This window comes from Molothrus ater, chromosome 2 (genome assembly GCF_012460135.2).
Source record: "Molothrus ater isolate BHLD 08-10-18 breed brown headed cowbird chromosome 2, BPBGC_Mater_1.1, whole genome shotgun sequence".
Classification (NCBI taxonomy): domain Eukaryota; kingdom Metazoa; phylum Chordata; class Aves; order Passeriformes; family Icteridae; genus Molothrus; species Molothrus ater.
The window spans coordinates 97,464,262-97,491,161 of NC_050479.2; the positions used below are offsets into that span (position 1 = coordinate 97,464,262).

The following is a 26,900-nucleotide window of genomic DNA, read 5'->3' on the forward strand; positions in this document are numbered from 1 at the left end:
ATGGCTGAACAGAGGGCAAGGGCCGGCCGTGGTGCTTTTCAGGTGGCACTTGTCAGCGTGTTTTGGACTGAGACTTACACCACCAGTCCTGGTGGCTGTAACTCCTGGTCCAGGACTCAGGGTGACTTCAGGCCCACACTCCAGTCACCTCCCCAGCGTTCCCTTGCAGCAGTCATGTGAAAGAGGGGACACAGGAAGGATCAAGGACTTAAAAGAGGAAAAAGAGACACAATGACGATTACGTTACATTCACATTGCTCGCCTGTCCTTTATGGCAATGTTTAGGACAAACAGCATGGGAAACAGCACAGGAAAATACAGAGGCCGATATAGACGTTCCTACACATATTTACAGGCCTAATATGACAGAAAATAATCAGTGCACGGGTTGAGAAAATATGTTCAAAAGCTTCACACAGCAGCATCTACCTGCCGACATCCAAAGGGTGGGTCGGTGAGCGGGCGTTTGTCCATATCGGGGGGTTGAGTAGTGGGGGCGGGGAACCTTTTGTACCTCTTGTACATTCGTACTTCGAGCACATGGTGTAAGGAAGAACATGGTCCAAGAAAGGCATGATCCCGATGTCCCGGGGCACTCCAGCTGCAAGGAGTACGAGGAAAGGTCTCCTGCTGCAGCGCAGGCAGCGGGAGCGGGCGCTGTGCCCGCAGCGGCCTGCGGGGGTCGCTGTGTGAGGGGGATGAGGGGCCGGGGTCGCGGGGCCCCGGCTTCGGTCCCCACCGTCGCCAGGACACTGCTAAACCTTCTCCCTCCCGCCCGTGGTTCCCTGGCCTCTCTCGCGGGAGGGGGAGGCTGGCATCTGGCCAGGCTTAAGCCCTCCCGAATAGGAGAGGAAAGGATCATGGGTACTAGAAAGACAGCAGGAAGGTGAGGCAGGGCTGAGGGAGCCAGGTGGGTAAGCGACAGCACCTCCAATCGGAGGCAGCCCTCCAGAGGCTGGACGGCTGGAAGACTCAGCTCCCCACGACCACGCGGAGCTCCGCTTAGGAAAAGCATCCCTCTGGATCACCCCGACGGCACGTGAATCCTAAAGCCGCTATCACCGATCCAAGCGCCCGCATTCCCCCGATTCCGCGGCTCCTCCCCCGGCTGTCACCACCTGCCCCAAGCCGTGGCTGCTGCCCGTCCCTGCCTCCCTTAAGCAAGATGGCGGCAGCGGCGACGTCTCCCGTGCTGCCGCGCGGCGGCCGCTCGCGCTCAGTGGTCGCTGCGTCACGATGGCGGCGGCGGCGGGAAATGCGAGTGAGGGCCGAGTGGAGCGTCTGAGGTGCCGGGCCGCCATGGACCCCCCGAGCTGCATGAAGGCCCTGCTCCTCGCAGCCACGGAGTACCGCGCCGCCAAGACAGCGCACAATGCCGCGCTCCTGCAGCGCAGCCTGGAGGTGGGAGCGGCGCCCGTGCCGGGGCGCGGAGGGAGCGGGGCGTGGGGGGTGCTGTGGTATCTGTTATTATAACGTTTTATGGTGTGTTTGTGTTTACAGAGCTGTATTGTGAGTCTGTATGCACCCAGGGCAAGCAGATAGCGTGGGTTACAGGGGACTTAATTTTTTATTTATCCCTTAAATTCTGGCCCGCATGAATCGTTTCACAGCTTAAAAAAAAATAGCGTGTGAATGACGAATTGGTCTTGCATCTGGAATTTTCCAGTTCCGTGCTACTAAGGAGTAGTGAAACTGGAATTTTCACTAAGGAGGTGGACCAGTTCCTTTCCCTGATCTTCAGGTACAGCTTTGTGTACAACTTATGTGGTGGCCTTTGAATTAATCTCCAAGTTACTTTTTCAAATACAGATTTATTTTAATTGGTATTTATTTTAATTTATTTTAATTGCTTTAATTGTTTATGCGAGAGTTAGTATCTCGCTTTGCTTTCTTCCCTATATCCCTTGCAAGGAGATACAGAGGGAATACCCAAAAGCAACATTATGTGTCTCCCATATGCAAAATATAAATCGTGTCTAACTGTATTGGTGTAAAGGTATATAATTTTTGGCCTCTTCTTATGAAGGGTTCTGCTAGCTCAGGTTCCATTTTTTCATTCCAGCCACAGAGTCCTCCTAAAACAGCCCTGACTGCCCCTGCAGATCCTCCCTGCAGAGTGCCAACTTTGGGTCCCTGTCCAGGCCTTTGGAAGGAAGGCAGGCTGATGGTGACGTGGTTATTCTTTCAAAATAAAGAAACTTGGTACTTTCCGAGCATAAAGGAATGAAAAACAGGTTTTTTTTCCATTTCTGCCTCTTTTTTTCCCCCCAGCACACATGAACATAAATGTCCCAGTACAATGACACTTACATTCTCAGTTTGTCAAGTAGGACAAAATCTATTTCATGCTATTCTGTGCTTCGACTTCCGTGTCAATTACATTGTTGCAGTTGAGTAAGTAAGGTTTTTCTCCTTTCATCTCCAGGTTATCTCCGGACTGAAGCTTACTCGTTTTTTTGCTTCAAACCAGATACTACCAAGTGAATGTCTCAGTTGCCTCGTAGAGCTCCTGGAGGACACTAATATAAACACTTCTCTGGTCTTGTCTGTGGTTACTTTGCTATCACAGCTAGGTAAGGTTTGCATCTGAACTTTTTATCTTTTGTCTGGACAAGGGAAGATAAGACAGATGCTGTCTTATCTGTCTGTGTTGTGGGTGATTAATGTCTTGGAAGAAGCTTGAGGTGTGAAAGATGAAGTATTTTTCATTGTAGTGGAGTGCTTGGCTAAGCTACCTATTAAGAAGTTTTGCAGTGAGAAGGAGATTTGAAGTCATCCCTCTGAATGACAATGATCATGCTTGTCAGAATTTATCCACTGGGTAGAGTGAGAAATTATTCTCTTGTCCTTTATTTTTGGAGCTGGAAAAGACTACTTTTTAAATCAAGTGAGAAATGTGGCTAGGGTGTGCAAGGATAGGGAGAAGTGGTGTCACATCCTCTGTTGTAATAACAATCAGTCGGGACTCAGTTTCCTCGTGCAGAGGAAGCCAATTCTTTATTCTCATAACTATTTTTACACAGTTTTCACAGACCTCATGCTCAACTCTGATGGGCTAGTAGTTTTCTTGCTCCTTAATTCATTGGTTAGAAAGTGCTTGTGTGTAGGTGTTAAGACTCCATCTACAGGTGTTTACATAAAGCTTTGGTGGATTGTCATGGGACAGATCTATTGTTTATGCAGGTGCCACTTATTTTTCTCTCTAAGAATAGGTTGTAATGCAAACAAATTCTCATTCTTAGGATTTCTTCACATGGGAACTTAAAAGCTACTGCTAGCTTTAGCTAGAGTAGCAGGGCCTAAGCCATATTTTATAAGACCTTTCTTTTATAACATCTTTTACCTGTCTGCAACAATCCTCAACTGTCATCACCTCAGGTTGCCTCTCCCACTGGAGTGTTTGCTGGCAGTGTGGGCTCTCCAATAGCCTGGCCTATGTGCATCAAGTTTCCCAACAGCAAAGAGGTTCTACTGCCTTTTGCTTGTGTATTGAAATGCCTTTTTTGTTTTTGTTTTTTTTTCCCCCTCTATTTCTTGGAAATGGGACTGCAATATCCAGGGAGCTCTATGCTCAGAGCACAACCTACATATACAGAGAAAAATTATCACATCATTGCTTAGTTTCTCATCATATATGAGTAGTTATTCAAGATCTTAGTCCTTTGTGACGCTCCCTTGTTTATCTTCTGTGATTCATGGAGTTTAAGCCTCTCTGAGCTTCCTTTTATGTTTTTGGAACAATTACTGTGAAATTATATTTGTTATAGGGTTCTGGAAAATTTTAAGAATTAAGTCCTCTTCCAAATGATCTATTGCTCTACTTGTTTTGCTACAACTCTGAGGATTGCCTAAGCAGAACTGGCTTCTATTTATTTATTTAACTAATGCTAGATAACCCTATCAGGTTATCAGTTTGAGTCTACCTTTCCACCATAGTGTGAGGCAAGAAACTGAGCTCATTAAGATCTAAGTCTGTGAAGTGCAGGTTTCAAGATCTCAGAAATGAAACTTGGTAGGTAGGAGGCAGACTATTCTTTCAGTGTCCAACCATCTTAAGGAAATGGATTAGTGTTATAATTAACTGTATGTCCAAAGGTGAGGTAGAGAGGCAAGAGCATAGGAGCTGTCATTTATTTGTAATTACCTTTAAAACATGGGTGAAGAACTGCTCAAAGACATTGGCTTCTGCTTCAACTGGTAGCTAATACGACAGTTTCTTTTGCTAATAATTCCCAAATTCCAGCTTCAGACACAGAGACTAGAGAAGCTCTCCAGGACACATACAATCTGACTAGCGTGCTGGCAGGAGTGGTCCATCGAAGTTCTACTAATCTGAGTGACCCAGTCTTATTACAGGTAAAGGAACTAATGCTTCACAATTTTTGGCTGCTGTTGCATAATGAACATTATACTTTATGCATATAATAACCCTTCAAAAGCTCTATTGGAAATAATCTGTCAAGGGAAAATTGATCTTAGTTGTGTACTTTATTTGCTGTTTGAGGTGGGTGTGACAGGAATTTAACAATTTACAGAGTTCTTTGTACTCTCTTTAATCTTACTAGGCTTCTCACATGCTCTAATCAAAGAGCCCCTAAAAATCCCACAAAGCAAAAATAACAACCAGCCAAAAAAAATGCTGCGTTTTAAAAATTATTTCAAGAAGTCATTGCTTGAGAGCTCAGAAGATTGATTTCCAGTTGAGGTATTTGGCTGTTTCTCCTGACATAAGCCATTTCATAACAGAAGCCTGGAGGTCATTTTGTCTAATCAGTACTTTGACAGGTAACTGTGAAGGAGTGAAAGGAAAGTTGTGGCTGCCTGTTTTCATGGGAGGTTTGCAGGGCATGTGTGGCCTCCTTTTTTCTGGTCAGTGCTATCTGCCAGTGAATGCCAGGCACTGTACTAATCAAAGCTTAAGTGAACGTCTGACTATCAGTTTGAACTCACCAATTTTAACCTGTCCTTAAAGTTTGCTTTATTTTTTTCAAATATGCACAGGTTTTCCTCTAAGCTTTCAGTAAGTACTTGCTGTTTGCCTGTTGTCACTTGTCTCTTTCTGAAAAGCAGAAAATTAATTTACTGGTAGTCCTATGGCTCTTGTTATGTGGAAAATAAGTCAGGCATCCAGTAAAGATCTCTATTCCTGTGGTTTGTGTATTTCTCAAAGCACTAGGAGTACCACAAGATCTAGGGATCCAAGTGAATCACCAGTCAATAGGAGAGATCCAGTCTCTCTCCAAGTGATCACCAGTCAATAGGAGAGATCCAGTCTAAATGCCTTGAAGCTCTTAGATATCTAAATGTTGAGATTTTGTTTCAACTGCTAACCTCTGCTGTGACTTTTGTCATGTTTGAGTGTATTGACTTTGGTTATGTGCCAGAAGAGTGCTGTATGAAGGACTTTGCTACCCTTAGATCTGTTGACAGTCTTTAGAGCAAACCTGTTTTCCTGTAGGCATCCTTTCTACAAGAGCTTGCAAAGTGCTTTTTTGGATTTTGATGAGACTTCTAGACCTTTCAATAGGACAAAGCCTGTTTATCACTGACAGAATGGAGAACTTGCTGGTAAGGCAAAGGTAGAGAATTGAATGTGATGCCTTGAGAGGCTGACCTGGAACAGAGACTAGACAGAGCTAAAAAATAAATAAAGTATTTATTAAAAGGCCTTAAAAGGATATACCTTGGGCAGTACAAGAGCCTGGTCAGGGCTACATCCAAGATGGACCCAAAATGGTCACAAGGTTTCGCACTTTTATAAGTTTTGGTCTATTTACATATTTACAGCTTCAGGTTATGAAGTCCCATCCTCCATGTTTGCTCTCTTCAGTTCTGTTGTTTATACTCTTTGGGCCTGAAGCTGGTAACAGTTGTCCTTGGTTCCCAAGCTGGAAAATGATTGTTTTGTCTATCTACTCTGTGAAGAGAACTTACTAACACTTAAGGCTCAGAGTTACACACTAAGGCAGTACAGAATCTGAAAAATATGAAAGCTAAAACTTAAGGCATCAAATTGGCTGAAAAGGTAACTCCTCTGTCAAAATAAAATCTTAATAATTGGGTTTTACTAAGTACATCAGTATGTTAGGACATTACAATGTGCTTGCAGCACCTTATGTAATTGTTATGTTAATGTTAGAGTCTGAAAATTAATTAAGTTGTGGTGTTTTGATATTTGTCTTTTCAGTTTCATCTTTTGTAACATTTCTCCTGAGATGGTGTAGGACAAGCATGTGAACAGCTTTCTGTTTCCTCAGGGTATTCAGTTGCTGCAGAGACTAACCTACAACGTTCCCATCTTTTGTGCTGGTGCCAACATCGATGGATTAATTCTGTTTCTAATGCATCATGTGTAAGTGTGTACTCAGTGTCTTTTCTTATGGGAAACAGCAAGCTAAGTTTCTAAACTTTCTGAAGACTATTAGAGTACTGTACTAACCTGGTCTCCAGAGTGAGCTGTGCTCTGACTTATCACTTTCCTTTGAAAACCATGTACTTGTTGCAGATTGTCAAATGCAGTGATTGTGGGACTTTGAGCGATGGAATATTAATTGGCCTCAGCCCACCTCCACACCTGTGGGAGCAGGGAGCTAATAAAGAGAAAAGCCAGGAGGAAATTCATGCTTGTCTCTAGGAGCAGACCTGTTAGATTAATAAAAATTTGATTCACGTGCTCTTGTAAGAAATCTAATGAAACTTATAAGTATATTTAATAAACAACCTCTGATAGCAGTGATCTCTGATACTTTGGGTTTTTTCCAGATGTACTCAGTTAAAAGCTGCCCACACTGCATGGATTACAGTCTCAATTTTGCTTTGCATGGTGAAATGGTGTCTCATTAAAAAACAAGCTCTTGCCAAGACACAAAACAAAATATAAGTCCCCCAAGCACCCAGCTCTCCCAGCCCCCACCCTGCAATTTCTTGTAATTAAATTCAGGATGCTTCAATGAAATCATCTTTTTGGCTTTTCTTTTAAGTCAAACCACTGAAGATGAGTTAACAATACCGTGTTTAGGACTCCTGGCAAACCTCTGTCGTCACAACTTGTCTATTCAAAGTCAGATAAAATCTTCGGTAAGAGCTTAGCTTTTGTGTCATGATTCTCCAGCTTAAGGGTAAGAGTTAATTGATGCTACTAGGTACCTTAGTACTTCTTTAACACTTTCAGCACTTTAACACTTTCTGCTTATTCTGCCGAAGGGCAGTTGTTTCTCCCATGCTGGAGAAAATAACCAGCAGAACAGGAAGTTGGATATCCTCTTTCCTTTGGTACATTGCTGTGTAGTTGCCCTGGCTTGTATTATGTGTTTGGTTTTTGCAACTGTTCTCTGCAGCTGAAAAGTGAATTGAAAATGTGATCATTCTTCCATAGAAAAAACTAAATGTCATTAAAACATAAAGATTATAGGTGGATTTTTGATAAGCAAAAAGGAGATTTGCTTTTCAAAAGATAAATCAATAAAATAGCACTGATCTTCATGTCAGGGTCCTTGAATCCTCAAATACATATACATATCTGAACTGCTTTGTTCCTGTGTGTTCATAAATCAGTGCAAACATTTTATTTTTTAGTTCAGAAAGAGAAATTAATCTACATAAAAGCAAATGTTCTGTTTACCTTGGAAGAGGCAGGGGGCAAAAAAAAGGGAGAAACTATTGTCAGATCTTATCATTAATCAGAGAAGGGATAAGAGTCAATTTTCAGTGATTATTTTCTCTTATGGGTTTTAGCAAAATGACTTTCTCATCTTTCCTTAAAATAATGATGGAATTTCTTCCTTCATTGGTTCTCTGTTGTTTTGGGGTGTTTTTTCTCATTTTTCATTATACAGGTTGAAAAGAGAATATTAACATCAATGCCAGTATTGTGCAGCAGAACAATGAAATAGCTTTCCCAGAGAATTGTTACCATACTAACATTTTTTTTGTATTATTCATTATTTGTATGGCTTATGTGTAGATATGTCAAACCTGCAAATTTGATGGGTTTGTAATATCTTTGTTTCTCCTTTTTGCTGTAGAATAATGCGAAGAGTTTCTATCGTACCTTAATAAGTTTCTTGGCCCACAGCAGTTTGACTATGGTTGTGTTTGCACTTTCGCTGTTATCAAGCCTTACCCTAAATGAAGAAGTAGGAGAAAAAGTAAGTGTGTCTTGGAAGTTGTTTCTATTCTTAAGTTGTAGATAAAACCAATTGTCACAGTGGCCAAATAAAATCTTAATTCCACCTAGTTTTAATGAGCAAGACACCCAGCAAAGTATGTGCCTATACACAACTTTCTTCTTCCTTCCAGCTCTTTCACGCTCGAAATATCCATCAGACATTTCAGTTAATATTCAATATTGTTGTAAATGGAGATACTCTAACAAGAAAATATTCTGTTGATTTACTCATGGATCTTATGAAGAACCCCAAAGTTGCAGATTATCTTACCAGGTATGGCTCCATTTCCTAAAAGTATTTTTCCTAAGCTCTAGTTCAGTTTCTTTGCTGTATGCTATTTGAATTCTAAACCAAACACTGGGGGAAAAAAAATCCCAAGATGCTTTTTGAATGTTGCTAGTTGATTATAATTATAACTGCTATATCTGAACCTAAAGGGTTGCTGGGTTACTAGTTTGACACAGAATTGTGACTTAAAACCTTTTTCTTTCATTGTCACTGAAGGAACATTGAATACTCTGTTCTGTAATGTTTGTAATGTTTTGTCTGGATAGTGTTGGTAGTCAGACAACAAGATGAGTAGCTATGCTGCTTTTTACAGTGTTATATAATCTTGAAGTGGAATAGTATAATTGAAATTGCAAGAAGTAATAATTTTATTGGTGGGGGGTTATAGAGTGGTTCTGTGGAGAGCTTGACTAGTAGTTTTGCAAATTTTCCACTAGCAGAATTTAGGTGCTGATTTTCAATCTAAATCAAGCAGTAAACATAGCTGAAAAATCATAGCTTATTTTAAGGAATTTGCTTTCATTATTAGTGATAAATAACTTTAACTATTTTAATGCTTGTGCTGTTAAATTATCAAAAATTTAAATAGAAATTATGTTATCAAAACCGTCACTGTATTTGAAGTGTTTGGGGATAAGAAGAAGAATAGGGCACTTTCATTCATCACGTGGTGTAAATGTCTAAATGTGCTGAAATTTCAGTTTTATAATTTTTTTCTTCTCTATGCATGCTATAGGTACAAGCACTTCACCTCTTGCCTTGGTCAAGTATTAGATCTTCTTCATGGAAGGGATCCTGATTCATCATCTAAGGTATTTATACTTTTTCTGTTAAAGGCTGAGGCTACATTCCTAAACTAGTTTCTCTTCTGTTATTATAAATAGGTTCCTTATGTACAAGGGTTGGTCATAAAATACACTGTCTTCAGGACTCTTAAATGACCTAGAGAATCCACCAGGTTTATATTTTCTAGTTATTCAAAAGGCTGTCAGGTTGAATTTGTAATGTTGGGATTTTGCCGGATTGTGTGTCTGCTTTCAGGAAACAGATGTAAAGGCAAAAAGCCAACATAAACACCTTTTATGCTTTGGCTATTAGAAATTTTGGCATCTACCAGGAATGCAGTATATCCCACTTTGCTCTCTAAACCTTGAATTATTACTACTAAGACTTCAGCTGGTGATCAGGGAACCCTGATGCTAGTCCCAAACATGTAGGAATAAGTGTTCTTGCCTTAGCTGAACAAATAGATGCCACTTGTTTAAGCAGTGAACTGTTACATTCAGCTTTGTGTCGCTACCACCTTATGTAAATGAAACTGGCTATCTGTCACTAAAGTCTAAAATATGAAATGTGAAAATGTTGGGGCTAAATATATCTGTGAAACAGATCTAGAGCTTTTTTCTATGAATGTGTTACACATCCTAGTTAATAATAGATGCTACTATTTCTCTCTGTGTGGTTTTGCTGTTGTTTATTTGGTTTAGAGAGGCATGTTGACATGGAGATTTCCAGGGTGGTTTTCTCTTTGTGCATGCTCAGAGATGTGCATCCATTCCTGTCTGTTTTTCTCTTTGACGGCTTTCTTCATGCTGAGTGTATACATGTTTGTACTTTTACTGTATCACTAGCCAGCAGCCATGTCAGAAGAAAGAATGCAATACACTGAATACTGTCACAAGCCTTCACCAGTCCAATGAACTATTTCTGCTGCTGACTTGGCTTTAAAGAAAGAAAATTATTCCTCAAAAAACTCAAGTGCTAAAAGGAGTTGCATAGAACTTGTGTATCTCTTTAGACTTGTGTTATGGGAGCTGCAGTTTTTGTATAAGTTCTTGATTTAAAAGTATTTGAACTCTTCTTCACACAGATCTTAGAGCTGCTGCTTGCCTTCTGCTCTGTGCTAGAACTGCGTCACATCCTGCGGCAGGCAATACTGGAACCAGCTGGCTTGCCAGTCTCTGCAAACACCAGACTTGTGACTAGCTCAAAGAGTTTTGAACCATCTGTTGCATTGGTGCACTTGTCAAACCAACCATTGGAAGGCTCTGAAGACTGTTCAGGGCTAGCATTGCAACTACTCAAAGAGATTTTTGAGGTACCAAGACTGATAACTGAGTTTAAAGAGCTTCTTAGTAGCTCTTATTTTTAAATTATTTTTAAGCAGCTGTATAGTTTGACTTGAAAAATAGCACATACAAAAATACCTGTAATAAAGTTCATTGTATAATAGTTATGTTGGAAGAAACATACTTCATAAAACAACCGTTCTTTTAAAGACATGCAGTATTTTAGAAATATGTCTGTGTTGTAAGTGGAAGACAAGGCAGTTTATGAAGTCATGAGGTAGGTAGAACACTATCAGAGTTCCTTTCTAGGACTTACAGAAATGAGGAAGTTCCTGCTGTTTCTGTTCCCTGTAAACTTCCTCCTCCAGTATGATACTGGTCAGCCATCTTACACCTGAAATAGCAAGAGACTGGGAAAGCAGGAACACAGACTGGTGCAGGAAGGGGTAGAGTAAGCTTGGCTTTCTTGTGTTGTACTTTTCAGTATTGACATAAAATGTCTTTACTACAGGATGTTACCGACAATAAGAATGGTAAATCAGCTGAACACTTTATGGGTCTTCTGCTGCCTGTTCTTCTTGATCATCTTCAGATGCCAGAACAGATTGTGGATGAGCTATTAGTGAAGAAAAAGTGTGAAAGAATGGTCAAGGCTATTAATGTCCTCACAAATATCCTTTTAATGTGCTTCTTGGCAACTGATTTATTATTCCTCCACCATGATCTGCTCTAAGATATTAAAAGGCATGTTCACCTTGGGTCACTTTATTAGCTTCTAATGACAATATTTGCCCTAATTTTACTTAGGAGTGTCATATTGCAAGATCTAAAGTAGCTTTCTAATTGCTGTGAAATTATTTTGTAATACAGTGGTGCAGGATAAAATGTGGCTATTCAACAGAACAGAAGCCCTTTGCAGATCAAAAACAAAGATGAGTGTTTTCCATTGAAATTGTGGGGGAATTTGGGCAGCTATCTTCTTGATCCATATAGTATTGTTGCCTAGCTAAGACAAGTGCAACTCCCAGCCAAATATGATACAAACTTAGATAAGAGAAACTACAAAAAATAACATGGAATTATACAGTTTTAAACTCCTCAGTGAGTCCTTAGTGTCCACAGTAAGTTTAGTAAGGGGGACATGACTGCAGAGTGTAGTCCTGCATTTAAGCTGAGTTCTGTGGAGAAGTCTCTGCTGGCTCACTTCTAGGTAACTGAGTCTTGTATTAGGGACTGCTTGGTCCCTGCCTTTTGTTGACTATGCTTCTTTATGCTGTCCATTTTATTAAGGTTTGCCTTCACTGTCTGTTTCCAATAAGTGTATGTATTAACTGAAAACTGAAGCTTATTTGATTTGTTAGGCATGAATTAATTGCTTTATGTTGTTGGGTATTACAAGCATTTTTAGAGGCTCTTGTGCTTTGATGCCCTAGCTTTTGTGCCCTAGCCTTATTATTATAAAATACTGCCTTTTGGTGCCAATACCTAGGCATAGGTATATTGAATTTATTCTTAACTCTGCCTACTGCTCTGCAGAGATGACACACTGAAAATGCATGTCTCGAAGGTGCTGACTGCCAGCCAATGCACATGTCTCATAGAACACCAATTTCCTTATTGTGGGATTGATACTGGCTTTGGGACAAAATTGGTGGACTCTAAAATGTGGTGAGCACACATATTTATCTAAAATCTAATTAGGCATAACTAGAGTGAGAGTTGTGATATTGTTACAATGGAAAGGATATAGTAGTTGAAAGTACCATTTAAATCAATATTGGTAGTAAATTAAACTTGGTATTTTGTGGAATAAAAAGTAATCTTGTTGGTCAGTTTATTCAGATAATGTTTTTGGCATAAGCTGGAGATCCACTTATGTGGAATAGTGACCTTAAACCCATGCAGTAGTTCAGGCTGATCCAAGTGAAAGCTTACTAGAACTGCTCATGGCATGTGATTTCTTATTTTGATTTTATGCAATCAGAGATCCAAAATATCACACATCACTATGGGGCTCAACGATTTTCAGTTGTTGCACTGAAAATTAAATGCACACTTCTTCCAGCTCAGTGTCATTATAGCTAAAAGTCAATATAGCTATAAGTTAGCTATAACTTATAGCTTAGCTATAGCTATAACTTATAGCCAGTTTCACTGGCCAAAACCCAGTGAAATATAATTGGACCTATAATTAAACCGTCCTCACTTTCAACTGGAATTGGTGTTTTTGGTCTTCACTGTTGCTATCCCTGACATGCTGGAGAAGCTCAGGCACATGTCCAGGGAACTCAGTATGATCTCTTTGGTTCTAGCATCATTGCCTTGCTAGATATATTTATTTTCTTTGTGAAGGTATTTATTAGGGTTTTTTTAAATTGACTGGATTTGTCAGTGCTGATTTGACATATCTCACTTTTTTTTTTTCCCACCCAATTTGCTTTTCTACTTGGATGTTTAAAAGTAAACTTGCTACTGATATTATTTTGAAAACACTTGATCTTATGAGCAGATTGCAGCAGGATGTACCTGGTATGAAGGTCAGCTTCTACAAAATGTTACAGGTATGATTTTAAAATGTTCTATGAAATGTATCTGTGAAATAAAGTGTCACTGCACTACAGTAGTTTTAGTTATAGATGTTTTGCATGGTTATCTCTGAAGTAGTAAGGCTTCTAGGAAAGTACAGTCCCTTATGCACAATTCCTAAAGATTGTGTCACTATCTTCTAAAATAACAGTAGTTTGCTTTTACTCTCATCATTTGTTTTGGTAATGCATATGAAATGATATTTTAGCTGCCTGCTAAGAATGATCCTTTTGAGACTGCATTATGACTGCAGTTTAAAGGTAGCAAACTAGAAAACAATTACCTTGGCAATACAATCATTTTTGGGTTTTCTTACTATTAAATATGTACATCTAATTTGGAGCTTTGCATGGCCAAAACAGTTTCTGGTCAGATGATATCTTAATTTATTACTTTATAGATGGAAAAGCAATCCAGAGAGTCAAACACTTCTTGCTGTTTTGGAGATTCTTCATTCTAGAATGGGAGTTGTGTAATTTAATGGGTAACAATGAGTTTTACAGTCTACAATTAATTGTTATAACTTCTGCTAGTGACCTTTTATGTTGACTATCAAACACTTGAAAACTTGCAGGAATTAACTAGCCTCTTTACCTGTTGAGTTGCCTTTAATGTAAAATGTGATTTCAAATACTCAGAAGTATAGACTACTTTTAAAATCACATGTCTTCCGTGGACTTCAGGCTCAGAAACTTAGAAGGGCAAACTTTAAGAAGGTAACTTAAGTTTTGAATAAAGCATTTCTGTGCTCATGGGCCTTGTGATGTTTTGGTAGTTTGTGTTTGTGGGTTTTTTTGTTGTTGTTGTCTGCTGTGTCTTGTTTTGACCAAACTAATTTATTTTAGGATCAACGCTTGATTACACCTTTGACATTTGCTTTAACATCGGACCACGGAGAGCGGGTCCAAGTGGGGCTTAAAATATTGTTTGAGGTTGCACCCTTACCGGATTTTCCTGCCGTAGTGTAAGTATTTTTGTGATACTCTGGTTACATTTGACATTTTTATGAGTTTAGTGATATTCATGTTTTTTGGAGTACTATTTTCAGCTTATCAGACACAGAAACTGTAGAAAAATTGTCTTGTTTCTGCTTTATGTGCACTTACGAGACCACAGTGATCCTGCAGAGGCCAGAGGAAGCCATCGCAATGCTGATGGTGTTCATTTTATGTCAGATCCTAGAGAGCAGAGGAGCAATTGACTCCTGTCCCTGTGCTCATCTCTCTGAAATCTGTGCTTGGAACTTAGGGTGCATCTGACTGTCAGATTTCTCTCTAATGAACTCTGTCAAATGTGTCATTCTTCAGTTCCTAAAGCTTTGCTCACCCTTTTGCAGTATCTTCCAAGAAAGAACAGATTAGGCTAAGACACAGGCAGATGGCAGTTTAGGTAGTATTTTAATAAGGTGGTTTAAACAATGGAAAAATTATTGAGAAACTCTGGTGAAGTCCTTATTTCCATAGATGTAATAAAATACAAAAAAAAAAAAATTAAAATTGTATCACAACCTGGAGTCGAACATGACAGATATCAAGGCAGTAAGAAAGACCATTACATCTGCAGCAAAAGCCAGACATGAAAATGTATGCTTTTCTGCTGAGTGAAGCAGGGGACCTGTTGACAAAGGACATGGAAAAAGTTGACATACTGAATGTCTTGTTTGGTCTTCACTGATAAGGATTCCCAAAGGCAGAGCAATGTCCCTGAGAGCAATGGGAAAGCCTAGAGGAAGCAAGACGTACTCTGGGCGGCAGAGTCAGCTTATTGGACATCTAAACTAACTGAGTATACAGAAGTCCAGAAGACCTGACAGGATGTGCCCTTGAGTGCTTAGAGAGTTGCCTGTTGTCATTCCAAGGCCACTCCAGAATGCCTTGGAAAATTCATGGTGACTGGGACAGGTTCCTGAAGACTAGAAGAAAACAAATGTAACTTCTGTCTTCAAGAATAGCAAAGATGATCAGTAGCACCCTGAACTGCACTTGGAAGAGTCCTGATGACAGGGCAAAGGAGGGCATTCCCCTCTGCTCTGCTGTGGTGAGTCCACACCTGTACTGTTGTGTCTAGGCCTGGGCTCTCCAGTGCAAGAGAGATACAGACATCCTAGAGTGAGTCTAGTGAAGAGTTTGAGGGATGAGCATGTATTACACAAGGTGAGACTGCAAGAGCTGAGCTTGCTTACTTTTGGGAAGACTTGCAGGCTTCTTACCAGTGTGTTGAAATGGCTGATAGAAAGGAACAAAAGAGACAGAGCCAGACTTCTCAGTGGTATCCACTGATAGGATAGATGTAGGCACAAACTGAAATATCAGAAAAAACCTTTTAGATTTCTTTAAATATCAGAAAAGAAACCCAACTACTGTAAGGTGAGTCAAACTGGAAAATGTTGCCCAAAGAAGTTGTGGAGTCTTCATCCTTTGAGAGAGTCAAAATTACAAGGCATAGTCCTGGGCAACCTGCTAAGAGCAGGAGAGTTGAACTAGGTGGTGTGTAGATGGGTCTCTTTCAATCTTAATTATTCTATAATTATATGGGTTTGTGGATATAAGAAATATTTTTATAGTAGCCAGTAATGAATAGTCTGGCTGAAAGAAGAAGGATCTATAAAATCAAATGTCTGGAATTGTACAATGGAACAGTTAAATAACATGTCTATAAATGCAAGTTAAAAATAAGCTATGCTCGCTTAGGAAGCAATTGAGACAGCACTTCAGTGAAGTGGCTGAGATAGCTTAGTGATTAAGGAATTTATCAAGAGCAAAAAATTTATAATTGGTGCCTCTAAAATCAGCTCTTGATTTATCATTCTTGTTTGAAACATGTTATTGGTACCTGCCTTGAAAATACCAGCCACAAATTACATACAGACGATTGAATATAGGTGCTTTTTTTTCTAAGCTTTTGAGTTCTCTTCCCTATACAAATTTAAACAGATTGCACTTTTATCTGCATACTTAAATTTTGGTTAAAACTTACAAAATCAAATGTGTTGTATGCAATACAGTATTGTAAAATAGAATGGTAGACAAGGAAAAACTGAGGTTTATTGGTTGCACTCTGCCTTTTCTTGATTTAATCTTATTTTGATGCCCAATAAAAATTCTTACTAATGCTTTCTCCATCTTCTTTGATACAAACAGTGGCCTAGTTAATTTGAATAATAACAGGTGAAATAACCTGTTTCTCAGGTGCATAAGAGATATGATCTGTTGCTCAAAAAGAGCTGAGCATTATACCCTTTCTGATGAGATTCTGTATTTGTCTCTAAAAGTTAGCCATGATACATTTTTTTCCCCTTTTTTCTGTACCTCTGGCCAGTTTGAGCACATGCCCAACACACATCGTTGTAAGTTGTGGTAATGCAAATGTGACTGTACATCTCATCTGCAGTCCTTGCAATGCTATTTGTAGCAGGTTGTGTCATTAACAGCCTCATGTTTATACAGGCTGGGTGAAAGCATTGTAGCAAATAATGCCTACAGACAGCAAGAAATGCAGCACAGAGCAAAGAGAATCCAAATGCAGGCACCTGTGACGAGCACTACTTCAGTGAGGTGTTCTTCATCCTATCCTTCAAGTAATGACTCCAAAGCTTCAAATATTGAGGAATTAATACAAAAACTTCATTCTGGACTAGAGGTTAGTAGAATTTATATGCTCTTGTGAAACATTTGACACTTTTTTTACCGGAAGGGACGGAAATGAAAATCCAAGTGTCAGACTACTGTATGTGGAACAGTCAAGTTTGGTTTAGATTCCTGTCTGTTTGGAATGCGCTCTTTTTACTGAGCTCCTGAGCAGAATTCAGAGATGCTATATTGAGCTACACCTGAAGGTAGGGCTCCTTACAGAGGGTCTGCCCACGGTCATCTTAGCTGCATCATCAGATGCAGAGGCAGGAGCCAGGTACAGTCCAACTGCTTAGACTTGCAGAGACACACAGAAGGAACCTCCTCCCTCTGCTTCCTAAGAAATAGCCTGTTATAGAGTAGAGATGCTGTGCTACTTTAGAAAAGTGTGGTGCATCTCTTGTGTGCCTAAACATGCATACTGACATTCCCCTTTGGTTGGCTGTAGCTGACTCTAGCATTTGCAGTTCAGCTTTTGTGGCCTTCTTGGAAAGGTGCTGTTATTATTTCAGAAGGCAGTTGTTACTTCCCTCTGCAGCAACTTGCATTGTGAATGAAACACCCAACCAGGAACCACATACCATGTGCTGCTTTGTGGGGCATCCTGGCAGATACTGAATATATCTCCTCTTTCCCTTTTCTGTTCAAAGCAAGTTAGCTGCTTTGTAGCTGCTTTAGACTGAGAGATGGATTGTTGATTCTATTTTCTTTTGGCTTAAAAGAACAGTATGCAAATTGGAAAAAGAAATTGAAAGTTTCTTGGTAACAGTTGATATCTGTATGAGTGGTATTGCCTCCAGCCTTAGCTTTGCAACTCTTATCTCTTTCTTGTAACTGATAAAAGTGAAACTCAGAGAGGTACCAGTTAGCTAGCAGAGAACTACCATCTCAGAGAGATGCCAGAATAAAAGTGAAAAAGGTCAGGTGAGTCTTCCTTGGCTTACTTTTTACTCTGCCACCGGATGCTCCCATTGATTGTTCTTTTCAGGTGCATTGCTGTGTTCATATTAACGTAAATCAAAGCAAGCACAGGTGCCTACACTGCACTAATGCAGCAGTTTCACACTAATGTGACAGATTGTAAACCTGCTTCAATTTTTTTTTAGGGTGAAAGTTGTTTATGAATTGTTGAATTATTCTTTTCTTAGACCTTCTAATTAGTAATTCAAAAGCAATATACACATTCACTCTAAAATATCCAGTACTTGAGCTCTGTCTGTGTATTGTGTGAAGCTCAAATGCTTGTAAAAACATAATTGAGAAAACACTTTTCATAGTATCACTGTTCAGAGAGAATGAAGGGAATTTCATTCTTAGACCTTTTCTTGTAGTAATTTCTATCTCCTTTAGATATTTTAAGTTTGCAAGTAGGAAAATAAACTACTTGTTTCATACTTTAGGGACAGAAAAATGAGCTGAGAACTGGAGCTACACAGGGTCTCCTGTTAATTTGCAAAAAGCATTCATACATAGTAGTTTAGGATGCTGCAGGCTTTTCTGTAGGTGTTCAATGTATGAACAGCTGGCATAGTTTGCACTTGGTTGTGCATCAGCATCTGTGAACAGCTGCTCAGAACGGGTGTTATAACAGCACTGCCTAAGAGAAAATGCCCTGAAATCTAAGTAGCATTTTCACTTGACTCAGGCATATACTTTAATAAACACTTAGGTCTTGTTGTGCCATCCATGGTGCATTTCCTCTAGTAAGTCACTGGGTTAACACAGTAGGCTCTGTAGGTCCTCAATAGTATCCTTTCCAGTATCCTAGAAAAACTTTCCTGGGCCTTTTCTCCTAATATGTATGTTGAGAAAGCAACAGAGTATAAACAAGGAGTTTTAACCATATGCATTTTGTGCTGTTAATCTTAGGGCAGATTATTTTAGGTGTCCTATGAGGGGCCTGCTAATTCTTCAGCAAAGATTGAACCAAGGGGAATGATTTTAGAATGGTGATTTTATCTTTTTATAGTTCTGGACTGATAGTGTTCTGCAGATGAATCCTATTAAGCCTAACCAGTTCAATTGCTCACAAACTTTCCTCACCCTTTCCAAACTTTAGGAAGGGTGAGGTGGATATCTTTGAGTAGATAGCCTCAGACACAAAAATGTGAATTCAGAAAGTCTAGCGGCAGGGGAAGTTCACAGAACTACTGAGCTCTTTCGTGGCACATTACCTGTTTAAGTAAATTGAAATTTCCAGTATCAGTAATTGGAAAATGTTTCCACAGATGAAGGAGCCCTTGGCTGATATGAGGATATCTGACATAATGGATGTCTACGAGCAGAAGCTCTTGGCGTTAGCAGTAAGTACAGCCTAATGTGCATGGGGATGCTGCAGTTGGTACTTTCAGAAAATGTTAATGAGAAATGTTCTCTCTATATGCAGTCTAAAGAAACGAGGCTGCAGGATCTACTGGAAGTAAAGGCAGTAGCTCTGGCTCAGGCTGAGAGGCTGATGGCTCAGTACCGGTGTCAGAGAGCCCAGGCTGAGTCTGAGGTAAGTACAGGAACTTCAAGGTGGGACTGAGTAATGATTATCTGGGTAGCTTTAACTGTGATCACATGTGAAAACTATACTGCTTACCTGTAAGCTGTGCTTGCAAGTTAAGGCAGTCCTAAATTTCATCATGAAAATCCTGTTTTCCTCTGGCCTGTTCTTTGGCACAGTTTTCTTTAATGTCATTTCCCTTACAGGATGGCAACAAAACCACCCTACTCTGCTTGTTATAATTTGCTAGCCATTAGTGATAATTCAGCAATATTAAAAAGTAATAAACCCACTTACTAGAATTCTCTATCGAATTTGCTGGTATATAAAGAACTGTTTCCTGTTTGTGCCTTTGATTCACTGGTCAGAGATGAACTTTCAAATAAAGCTTACTTTTGTGGGGTCTGTATTTGGGCTGCACATTAAGAAGTGAGAATAATTTTTATTCTTTAAAGGTTACATTAAAGATTGTGCTACTGGTTACTAAATCCACAGCTAAAATGTATCATCTTTTACTTTGTTCTTCCCTCAGATTGTCTATAAATGGAGCTAAAGGAATTTAGTGAACCAATTAATTTGTAGTTAATATTAGGTGAGGGAATTTATTCTCTTAAGGTAGATGGTGACATTTTGGTGTTAGATCTATGGCCTCAAACATGCCCAATACAACTGGAGAAACAGAATTCCCTTTAATGTATGTGGCTTTTTTTTTTCTTTTTATTTGGGGGTGTCTTTCCACTCCAAGGCAAGAACTCTTGCTGCAATGCTGAAGGATGCAGAACGAAAAAATGAAGAGCTTAACGATTTGTTGAAGGCTCAACAGGTAGAATCTGAAAGAGCACAGACTGATATTGAGCAGCTCTTTCAGCACAACAGGAAATTGCAGGCAGTTGCTGAAGAGCATGAAATACTAAAAAAATCCACTCTTGATCTCCTTCAGAGGTAAGGCATGTAGGATCTCTAAACAAATATTTAATATGAAAAGAGTTCTGATGTCCTTTACTGTGCTAGGCACATTAGAAGAGCAACATTACATGCTGTGTCATGTTCTTAAATGAAAAGGTCATTATTTTTTCTCCTGTATGCTTGTCAATAAGGTCTTTCAGGAACTCAAATTTTTGTTAGATTTACATACCTAAATTTATTAATGTATTAACATTCAGCTTTCAGTGGAATGAGAACTGAATTGTAGGTGCTGAAGGTCCAGTTCAGGAAATAGCACAAGCTTTGTATAAAAAGAGAGTGTTGTTCTCGAAGACACAGAACTAACAATGCTTAGTTTCTGTTAGCATTATACCATGCTCTCCATATCTCTCTTTGATCTTACGAGCTGTCTTGATGACATGCTTGCAAGAATTCTGGAGAAACAGCCAATATCAGTGTGTTTGCATAATGGAGGACTTGGTGTTGTTGGTCAAGTCTCTACCAAATTTGACTTAAATTAGGTAAAAATGAGGTATGGGGGAAGGAGACACATTGTGTGTCCTGAATTATTTATAAGCATTATTTCTTTGGGATCTTAAGCTAAAAAGAATATGTGAGACATGCAAAGAACATAAAGATAGAAAATATTTGCAAGCAAAATATTTGCTTTGGAAGAATAAAGGCCTAAGAGAGCTTTGACTTCTCAACTCACGAGCTGACACTAGGTGTCAGCAAGGCAAAGAAACTGATAACATTGAGATCAAGTTCTTTGCTTAATAACGGAAGCAAGCATTATTAGACTTTTGAAAGCATATTGCTGCCAATAAAGGAGTCATTGAGGGAGGAAAATGTATAAAACTTTTTTCCATTACTAGATTTCTTGAATAAGTGTCTAGTATGGTCACTGTGGAAGTGCCTCCATTTTTGCTTGAATTGTAGGCAGTCATACACTTTGTGAACATGTATTGTCTAATTCATGGGAAATAAATCAGCCTCTGTCTAGGATCTAACAGTTTTAAATTCTCCAAACTAGGAACGAAACTTTCGAATCCTTACAATCTGTTTCTAAAGCAAAAACTTACTTTTTAAAACAACCTTCATACTTCATATATGCTGTTTCTTGAAAGCAATCAATTAACTGACACCAGGGGATAGAATTTGCCTTTCGGTAGGAAGGTAGGAAAATGTTTGCTTAGAGCATGAAATCTGCCTCATAAGCCTGTATTCATTACACACTGCATTGTCTTCAGTATGTTCAGTTTTTAGTATCACAAGACAAGATTATAGAAGATCGTAGGGTACCTTAAAACATGACTGACATACACAAACTGTTATAGATTAGCTCTTTGCAAATTTCTAAAGGTATTTATAGTTTTGTCAATTCCAAAAAGTTTTCTGCTGGAAGGAGATTGCTTCCTGATCATTAATACTTCAGGATATGTAAGAGATCCTCTGATGCTTGGCTGGTTTGTTTTTGTCTGTTTTCTTCTTCCAAGTCAAGCATTGGAACACGCCGCCCAGGGAAGTGGCTGAGTGATCATCCCTGGGGTATCTAAAAGATATGTAGATGGGACATTTAGGGACATGGTTTAGTGGTGGACTTGGCAGTGCTGGATTAATGATCTAAAGGGTCTTTTCTAACCTAAATGATTCTATGATTCTAAGTATGTTGATTTAAAAAGAACAAACCCAAAACATCTAACACACTAACAGCCAGCTGTCACCAGAAAACACTCAACTGAACACCCCCTTCCGAAAAACACCTTGCTTGTCACTTGACTGGGATGATCGCATAGATCATATCAAATATTTTTATTTGGCAAACTATTAAAGTAAAAGCTCTCTTCAAAAGCAATTACATTTCATTTGTAGGTATGAAACAACTGAAAGGCAATATAAAGATCTACAGATTACCTGCAATTCACTAAATAAACAAGTGGAAGCAATGATGAAACTAAATGAATCACTCAAGCAGCAGATCAGTTCAGTCTTTTTAAAGCAAGTGAAGCAGTAAAACTAAATAGCACTTTGGTCTCAGTTTTTCAACTGTGCTTTAAGTAACATCTGAGAAGTGAAGTTAGCCAGAAATGCTGGGTTGGTTTATACATTTATTTTTCATGAGAATCTGTAGTACTGACTTAGGTTTATTTTATTTGCTCCTTAATTGGTTGGAGCAATTGGTGAGGGAGTATTGACAGACTTCAGCAATAGTATGAAGAGAAAGATGATGACCCAATTCTCAGGTGCCCATGGGAGAGCATGGAGGTGTTATTTTGGTTGTTGTTGAATTCTTAAATGCTTTTATCATGCAAAAATTTCCTTGTACTTTCTTTTAGCCTGTATGTTTTCTCTTAATATTGTCAAGTTGGAAAAAAAAAAACAAAACAACAACCAACCCTACTAAATGAACACATTTGAAAGTTACCCTAGAAGTCATGATGGTATTCTGCCTGTGGTATAAAACATCTTTTTTAACTATAAAACTAGTATTATCTATGTCTTCTTGAAGAGAAATTATAATTTTTAATTTTTGATAAATAAAATAGAAGCTTAAAATAGAGGTCTGGTGTACCTTTCACCAATGTAACTAAGGGAATATAGGCTCTTGACAGATTTTGTTTAATACATAATTTTCAGAACATGTATTTAAAATATGTTCATAGGCAGGCCTTGAATTCAGTTGAGAAATAAAATGCTGTTCTTGTTTTTACTCGGAAAGTTCACTTCACCCTTCCAGGCTCTTGCCTTGAGAGTAATCAGAGCAGTCCAAATCACTGCCTTGAGTTCTGATTCAGATGGAAAATTTTCATAGTGATACATTAGTTTGCTACTGAGCAAATTTGGCTACTTACATCGAATGGTGCAATATGCAGCTCAGGGTAATTGAGGAGGCACTCTGATGAAAGCCAACCCTTGTTAATGCCAGTCTGGAGGAGCAGTTTATTATATAGATACTCTTGAACTGCCACAGAAATGGAGACACAGGAAATATATGTCCCTCCCTCTTGCTAGAGGCTGCAGCTTAGAAACTGGTAGATAGGAAGTGGATAAACAAGTAAACAAAAGCAACAGCAGATGCCATCTAGGCAAGGCAAGTGGCAAGTAGAATATCCCTTAGAAATTAGTCTGGCTGGTAATGGAAAAAGTAGATTAGCTTCAGAGAGTGTGAAGTGCTCATGTTAGAGCTGTACTACTGGTAGATGCCAGTACCTCTGTATTAAATGAGTGTGGAAACGGAGGATTACCCAAACTAGTGAGAAGTGAGGCAGGCCTGTACAAAAGCTTTGTCACTGTCTTATGGTATGGTCACTTTTGAGTGTTGTGTGACAATCCAGGAGATGTTCAGAATGGTATTTTTTGTGTATAGATAGAGGGGTAATACCTGAAACAGGTTTTACTAATTGCATTGTCTCTTCAGGAGCATAGTAAGAGCTAAAACCCCAGCATCCTTAATCACTAATGGCAGGGAATTTTTACTTGCATTGAATGCCAATTTTAGTTCTGCCACAGTATTTTGAATTATCTGTGGCTTTGATCAAAGGCATCAGTTTCTGGCCTTTGTACTCCCAGTATCAACCTTTTTAGTCGTTCCTACCATGATCACAGAAGGGCAGTGACTGGGTCATGGTGGCATGAAGGAAATGAGATCTATCTCTGCTCACACCATGCACATTCATAGGATGGATGAAGCTCTTGACAGTAACAGGAAATAATACAAAAATCATTTTAGTTTCTTAGGACAGGGAAATGGTGGCATATCTCATTTTAGTCATTAAAATTTATTTCTCTGCACTTTTAGGAATGCTGCACAGTTAGTAGAAAGTGAACATCACAGAAATGAATTACAGCAACAGCTGCAGGAGAGAGATGGCACAATAGCAAGTAAGTCACCTACCTAAAGGTCACTGAAGCTAGAGAAATAACTGTATTAACTAGATATTGTTATTATAGGCTCTAGATAAGCTGCTATATCTTAATGAGCAACTTGTAAAACTTAAAAGTTGGGCACAGATACATAATTTAATAGTTGAATGAAACAAATACAAATTTTAATCTTTTAGAAAGGATGCATGAAGTTGATTTCCCAGACTTGACTGAATCTCTGCATATTGTGTCCCTTCAGGAACTTCTTGCAACATGTCCATTAGAACTATTTTCTGTATGAATTGCAAATTAGAAGAGCTTAATTTAACTCTGCAAATGACTGGAAGCAACCTCTAAAATTTATCAGTAGGTGGCACTACTCAGTAATTCAATTACCAGCCATGTTGAGTCTAAAAAAAAAATTAATAAAAAAAGCCCCTTGTTTCCCAGGCCAATGCAGTATCTGTTTTCTAAGTTTGATATCTGATCTTCTAATTTGTTCATTCTCTTAAGCCTTGCAACAGAATATAAATGTTCTGGAAGAAAAAATAAAAACTCAACAGAAAGAAAAAACAGATATGGAACAAACTATCGATATTCTTAGAAAGGAATTAAGTGAAACACAGCAAGCAAGGGAAGAACTGAGTGTCAAGGTAAGGGATTACTTGAGCCTGCATTCCTGAGACTGGAGTTTTAGGTATCTGTTTAATTGATAGAGTTGGTAAATCAGTACTTTGGTAGCTAAGTACCTAAAGACCCTAGAGTAGCTGATGTAGTAGTGGACAAGAACAAATTCTCTCAACTTCAATTGCGTACCTCTTGAGTTTTAAGTCAGGATCAAATTCTAATGAGACTCTGTGTGGCATGGCATGTGAGTACATAATGTTGTTGGGAAGGGAAAAAAACCCACCAAACCTGTGGCATAATGTTAAATAACAAAATGTAATGAATTCCTCCAGTAGTTTTTACTACTGAAAATGTAGGTCAGCCGTTTCTCACATTGAATTAAGGTACATATGTATGCACCAAAATGCACCTGGGGTTCTTTTGATCATTGAAATTCTAGTAAAAAACCATTTTTATCTCCAAGAAAAGGTGGTTTTTTTTCAAAAGAGAGATTACTTTGGCTGTACCAAGTCAACAAGATAAAGTTAACAGGAAAAAAATGAAGGAAAAAAACCCACAAAACTAATCCCCCAAGCTTCGGTGCAGCCTTACTTGACTGCAAGTAAGACTCCCTCTAAAATCACAAAGCAGAGGTTCATTTTACATGCAAACTGATCAGCAAATGCAAAGTGTGCAGTCTGACAACCAAATTTATTGTGTTTTCATTTCCTGGAAGCAAAAGCTTAATCTCTTCAGGCAATGTTATCCAGTATATAGCAAATATTTCTTTTGTTCTCAGTAAATATTTACTGTTGTGGTGCTTGAAATGAAATGTAGATGGGTAGCATCATGATAACGAAGGAGTTGGTGCTTTCCCATGGTATCCGACATTTTGCAGTGTGGCACTAGCTGTAATCACTCATGAGCACCAGCCGAGGGAGATTTCTGAAACAAGCTTGTAATTTTAAAACTGCTTTTTAAATACTTGTTTAAGTTCACCACCAGGCCACTCAGCTTTCACTGTATTATGTGTTTTTCCATTGGTAATAGAGGAAGCTATAATATTTTGTTTGTTTCTGTAGGCATCTTCTCTGGAAGTTCAAAAATCCCAGTTAGAAGGATGCTTGGCAGAAAAAGAAGCGCTCATAAATCTGCAGAAGGAAAAACTGGACATACACGCCAGCGTGATTGCAGCAATTCACAAACTAAGTGATGGCAAGCAAAGTGTAGAAACAGTGAACCTCAGTTTGTAGGGCTCTGTTTCCTGTGCTTTACGAATTCTGTTAAGTGAGCTAAATTATAGGGGTGACTGCCAGCTTTGTACACAGCACATGCAGTTTGGCTGCCTTTTTGCATAATGCAGTTATTGCTTAGAAAGGTCAGCAACAAAAAAAAATGTTATCAGAGCTGCTGAATTAAGGGGTTTTGTTGGAGTTTTGCAAAGTCAGTTGGGAAGGTAACTGTCAGTGTAATGGGTTAAAAACTTTTAGTGTCAAAGTAAATTTGCAGACATGGGTGCTTTCCCTCTAAATGTCTTGGTCATGAGGAAGGGGTAAGTGAATGTTGGGAAGGTTTTGTTGTTTGGGTTTTTTTCCTCCTTTTCTACCAGAAAGTGCTCAAGTAAAAAAATTCTAGTAGGGAATGCTAAGCATGTTAATAACTAAATTGATAAATTGGCATTTGACTTTGTCAAATGGTGGAATGGGAGGGAGAAGACATCAAGCTGCTCACCAGAGTAAGATGGCAATAAGATACATGTCTGCAGAAAATGGTAAATTAATCTTTAGCATTTATGTGACAGAATCCAGAGTATATAAATATTGATTTTTTTTTCCCCCACTGGAAAAATACATTGTTTCAGTATGCTATTCTAAGCCAAGTGTAGCTGAACTCTGGGTTGCATAGAAAATAAATGCATGAACACATCAAGATATTTTGACAGCATTTCTGTGTTCTTTTGTGGTAGTGTTTTTCCAAATGGTAATGAATAGTGGCTAATGGAACTACCAAATAAATTGATATCTGTTTTAAATTTTATTTTAAAAAGATAATATGTTACTCTTTACTGTAAAAAAAAAAAAAAACATGGAGATTTTTATACTTCATTCATGCAAAGAAATACGTATGTAAGGGATTTTGCTGATAGGCATCGTGGTATTACCAGTTCTGTAATCAAAATAGTTCTGTAATAAAGTTCCCAGTGCTGTTTTCATATTCATGTTATGTGCCTTATCCACCACACTATCGGACTTTTTTTCCCTTTCCCCACAGTCTCTCT

At 38.8% G+C, this 26,900-nt stretch overlaps 1 protein-coding gene across 3 annotated transcripts; it reads left to right on the plus strand.

Moving 5' to 3' along the window:
- The first annotated feature begins 1,299 nt into the window (after positions 1–1,299).
- CIP2A (cellular inhibitor of PP2A) lies at positions 1,300–25,949 on the plus strand. 3 transcript variants are annotated; one of them, XM_036385084.1, is made up of 22 exons: positions 1,300–1,401; positions 2,426–2,573; positions 4,244–4,356; positions 6,258–6,352; positions 6,981–7,077; positions 8,025–8,147; positions 8,299–8,441; positions 9,193–9,268; positions 10,327–10,554; positions 11,037–11,196; positions 12,052–12,193; positions 12,987–13,086; positions 13,957–14,075; positions 16,558–16,750; positions 18,969–19,043; positions 19,127–19,237; positions 19,974–20,170; positions 22,025–22,134; positions 22,913–22,916; positions 23,952–24,034; positions 24,530–24,669; positions 25,705–25,949. In XM_036385084.1, the coding sequence occupies exons 1-22, from the start codon at positions 1,300–1,302 to the stop codon at positions 25,873–25,875; spliced, it is 2,730 nt and encodes a 909-aa protein (XP_036240977.1). In that variant the 3' UTR covers positions 25,876–25,949. The 3 variants fall into 3 exon arrangements, with proteins under 3 accessions (XP_036240977.1, XP_036240972.1, XP_036240967.1); XM_036385079.1 differs by lacking the exon at positions 22,913–22,916 and adding an exon at positions 23,353–23,379 and having other exon boundaries at positions 23,969–24,034; XM_036385074.1 differs by lacking the exon at positions 22,913–22,916 and having other exon boundaries at positions 22,025–22,162.
- Positions 25,950–26,900: the final 951 nt, after the last annotated feature.